The sequence below is a fragment of the Gavialis gangeticus genome, unplaced genomic scaffold (assembly GCF_001723915.1).
Source record: "Gavialis gangeticus isolate Ggan-Ray unplaced genomic scaffold, GavGan_comp1, whole genome shotgun sequence".
In the NCBI taxonomy this organism is placed as follows: Eukaryota; Metazoa; Chordata; order Crocodylia; family Gavialidae; genus Gavialis; species Gavialis gangeticus.
The window spans coordinates 1001226-1005657 of record NW_017729011.1 but is presented as its reverse complement, the minus strand read 5'-3'; the positions used below and the strand labels follow the sequence as shown (position 1 = coordinate 1005657).

General features: G+C 50.2%; 2 protein-coding genes across 5 annotated transcripts in view; one reads left to right on the top strand and one right to left on the bottom strand.

Annotated features, from left to right (window-relative positions):
• Nucleotides 1-4432, top strand: part of DNAH1 (dynein axonemal heavy chain 1) — a 192572-nt gene that overhangs the window by 120370 nt on the left and 67770 nt on the right. The gene's annotated exons all lie outside the window — the stretch shown is intronic.
• The window catches only part of LOC109292780, a 12527-nt gene continuing 8102 nt past the window's right edge, over nt 8-4432 (bottom strand). The window contains exons 4-5 of the mRNA XM_019510347.1: nt 1231-1447; nt 8-430 (exon numbers count right to left, since the gene is read on the bottom strand). Coding sequence (XP_019365892.1) covers nt 215-430; nt 1231-1447 — 433 coding nt within the window. The 3' untranslated portion in view covers nt 8-214. The remainder of the gene's footprint in view (nt 431-1230; nt 1448-4432) is intronic.

Genomic DNA, 4432 nt, shown 5'->3' with positions numbered 1-4432 from the left:
GTCCCTTTCCTTCTACCACAGAGTGCACTCCCTTCACCCTGTAATGAGGGATGTGGCATTTCTCTGCAAGGCCTCTCAATTACAGGATCAAAACAAAACACCACTATAGCCCACCATGGCACCTGGAATTGCTAGCATTTCCTTCCCTTGGAAAGGAAAGGCCACATGACAGGCAAACAGTGAAAGCCACCTTGACCTGCCCCATTACATATCCTTAGGAGAAGGACAAAGCTTGCTCCTCTAGCTCTTGCACCACTTCCTGCAGGTGGTTAACATTGCTGAAGAAGTGCACATAGAGGTCACGCTCTGTCTGTTGGAAATGGCTCCTCAGGGACTTGCGCTTGGCCTTCAGGTCACTCAGGAGGTCCATCAACATTTGATAGAGTTTGGCCTCTGAGGTACTGAGCTGCTCCTTAAGTTCAGATAGCTCCTGCAGGAAGATGGGAAACATGCTGCAAAACTGTAGTAAGAGAAGGGAAAAGAATGCCCCCCACCCAAATCTGTGCTGCCTGAGATAATCCATCAGGTGGAGAATTAGAATCCAGATGTGATAATCCATCACATCTGGAGTACAGTGTTCAGTTTTGGGCACCCCACTACAGAAAGAATGTGAAAAAAGTGGAGGGAGTCTGGCAGAGGGCAACATAAATGGTGAGGGGGCTGGGGGACATGACTTATGAAGAAAGACAGAGGGAACTGGGCTTATTTAGTCTAGAGAAGAGAAGACCAAGAGGGGAATTAATAGCTGCCTTTAACTACCCGAAGGGGGGTTCAAAGGAGGATGGAGCTAGGCTGTTCTCAGCGGTGGCAGATGACAACAAGGAGCAACAGTCTCAAGTTACAGCAAGGGAAGTTTAGATTAGATAACAGGAAGAGTTCCTTCATTAGAAGGGTAGTAAAACACTGGAACCGGTTACCCAGAGGGGTGGTGGAAACACTGTCCTTGGAGGTTTTCAAAACCCAGTTAGACAAAGCTTTGGCTGGGATGATCTAGTTGGAGATGGTCCTGCTTTGAGCAGGAGGTTGGACTACATGACCTCCCTTCCAACCCTAACTTTCTATCATTCTATTACCATCCTATTGGGAACCTCTAGTGCCCAATAAGAATTCTACAAGCAAAGTAAAACAGCATCAGTAGAAAGATTCTTCACATTTGATTTCCTGGCAAGACCATAGACCTACCTGCAGGAGAGAGAGAGAGACATGGGAAGAGTCGAGGTCCCTCCTCACCTGGGAATTAAGCTGTAGTTGGTTGGAATCACTGTACAGCATCCCATACAGCACTGTGTTCTCATATTCTAGTGTGGGTAGCTGGGATGGCGGCACTGCCAGCTGCACTTCCAGCATCTTTGCTTCCTGACACAGGCGTGAGCCCCGGCCTGCCAATGTCTCATAGGTGAGGAAAAGTTGCCTTTCATGACCATACGTCTCCAGCATCTCCCAGAACCTGAAAGAGGGAAAAGCCGGTGAGAGCAGGGAAGGCAGCTGCTACTGGTCTGAGTTGGTCCCACCACATTACAATGGCCTTTGGTTTTTCAGAATGTAAGTTTTCACTTGAAGTGAAACTGGTTGTAATAGCCGAGTTGGGAACATGAACAGATGCAGTACTGTGTATTTGAGTTTCCACAGGGGGGATTACAGCTCCAGGTAAGCTGCCTGCACATTCTTCTGTCTGTGGAAAGGGGTGTGCCATGTCATAGTGAGGGTTGCAGAAGGTACAGCCATCAAGGCAAATTACACATGTTTAAGAGCTGTCAGACTGAAATGGACTCTCCAAGTCCAATATCACATCAGTGACAGTGGTCAGAACCTGGTGTTTCAGTGGAAGGCTTGAGCAGTCCCGTAATTGTCAGTCATTGGTGGATTGGGCCAAAAGAAATCTCATGTGGCTCAAAAAGTACAAGTGCAAAGTCCTGCACTTAAGATGGAACAGCTCCATGCAGTGGTACAGGCTAACGGCTGACTGGCTGGGGAGCAGCTCTGCAGAAAAGGACATGGGGGGCAGGTAAAGTGAACAATAAAGCTAAATATGAGCCAGCAGTGTACCACCCTTGTTACAAAGGCGGCTAATGACATACTGGGCTGCACTGGTAGGAGTGTTGCCAGCAGGTCAAGGGAAGTGATTATTAGGGCTGTGCGAAGCTTCAGTAGCTGATTTGGCCCAATTCAGCATCTGAATTGAATTGGGAGACCCATTACTCTCTCCAAATCAAATTGGAGGCCTCTGAATCGGTTCAAAGAGATTTGACCATAGGATGCACAGGCAGGCACTAGGCAGAGCTGGTGGGAGCAGCTGAGGGAGCAGCCGGACGAGCCCTGGCTTGAGCCAGCAGCCCCAGGAGAAGCCATGGCTCATCTGGCTGCCCCCTCACCATGGTAAGGCAGACAGTGCTGGCAGCCCCAAGAGAAGCCATGGGAGCTGGGGGGGGGGGAGCCCCTGTTTACTCCCCCAGCTCCCCAAACATTTCCCCCAGCCCCTGTGGCTTCTTCTAGGGCTAGTGATTATTCCCCTCTATTCAGCACTGAGGCCACATCTGGAGTACTGTGTCCAGTTTTGGGCCCCCTACTAAAGAAAGGATGTGGACTAGGGTTATGTGAAACAGGCTGTATTCGATTTGGATTCAGTCCGATTTGGGGGACAGCGATTCAATTCGCTGATTTGGATCACTGTCCTGATTCAGTTCAGCCAAATCTGAAGATTCGATTCTGACTTGGAGAATCAGCAATTTGGCCATAGACACAGCTTGATATTTTTTTTCCCCACATATCTAGAGGTACCAGGCACAGCTCATGAGCACTGAGAAGGTGGGGTGGATGGAGTGTTCCATGGGAGTGTGGGGATGTGCCCCGCGTGCTCGGCGGCAAACCTGGAAGCGGACTGGAAGTAGTGGACTGGACGCTCCATCTGCCCCACCATCTCAGTGCGCATGAGCCATGCCTGGTGCCTTGAGGTACGTAGGAAAAACACACACACAAACACACAAACCAAACTGGGTCTATGGCCGAATTGTTGAATCTCTCTGAATAGATTCAGAGGCTTCCAATTCTATTTGAAGAGATTAAAGGGTCTCCTGATTGGATTCGGATTTGGGGATTCAGCCACCGAATTGGGTCGAATCTCCTCCGAATTGAATCAGTGACCAAAGCTTTGCACAGCCCTAGTGTGGACAATTGGAGAGAGTCCAGCATAGGGCAGCGAAAATGGTTAGGGGCTGGGGCACATAACTTCTAAAGAGAAGCTGAGGGAACTGGGCTTATTTAGTCTAGAGAAGAGAAGACAGAGGATTTAATAGCAGCCTTCAACTACTGAAAGGGGGTTCAAAAGAGGATGGAGCTGGACTGTTCTCAGTGGTGGCAGACAACAGAACAAAGAGCAATGGTCTCAAGTTGCAGCAAGGGAAGTCTAGGTTAGCTATTAGGAAGAATTTTCTCACTAGGAAGGTAGTAAAGCACTGGAACAGGTTAACTATAGAGCTTGTGGAGTCTTCATCCTTGAAGGTTTAAGACCCAGCTAGACAAAGCTTTGGCTGGGATGACCTAGTTGGGGATGGTCCTGCTTTGTGCAGGGAGTTGGACTAAATGATCTCCTGAGATCCCATCCAATCCTAGTTTTCTATGATTTTTTTGTTATGTTAATGGAACAAAGAAGCAGCTTTTATGTTGACAAAGAAGTTCCATACACCTAAAGCTTCCTGTTGGCATGAACATGTGCCCTTTTACACTTTGTGGCCTCAGGAAGGAAATGGGCATCTTCCTCCTCAGGCCAAAACATGCATCCAGCTGAGTTGCAGCATCTGTAGACTACAGACAAACCCCGCTTAGCACTCTTAATTGGTTCCAGAAAAAACAAGTTTAGCAGAATCACACTAAGCAAAATCCATTTGCCTGTGGGAACGGATGTAAATATAAGTAATTGGTTACCACTGCTTCTCGCTGCTGCCGCCTCTCCCCACTAGCCCACTGGCTGCTCCACTCCCATGTGCCAGCCCAGGCCTGCACTCCTGGGCCCCTGCTGGCCCTGGCCTCAGGCACCAACGCAGACCTTGTACTGATGCCCATCCCCTCCCCACTTCTCACCGCCACCGCCTCTCCCCACCCATCTGCCTGCCTGCACACCACTCCGGGCCCCTACTGGCCCTGGCCCCAGGCCCCACACTCCTGCTGCCCTACCCTGGGTGCAGGCCCCCACTGGCCCAGGCCCCACACTCTTTACCATCTCTGCTGCTCAGTCTGGTGGGGCAGTGGAGCATCTCACAGGAGCAGGTTGGATGTTTGTAGCCAGCCAGGAGTAGTGGGGTTTGCAGCCTCCCCACTACATGCCTGGCCAGCTGCAAACCCAAGCCCACCCCCACCTCACTAGTCTGAGTTAACCAGCCATGCCTGGCTTCTCCCCCCCCCACACACACACACATACTTGCTGCCACTGTATCAA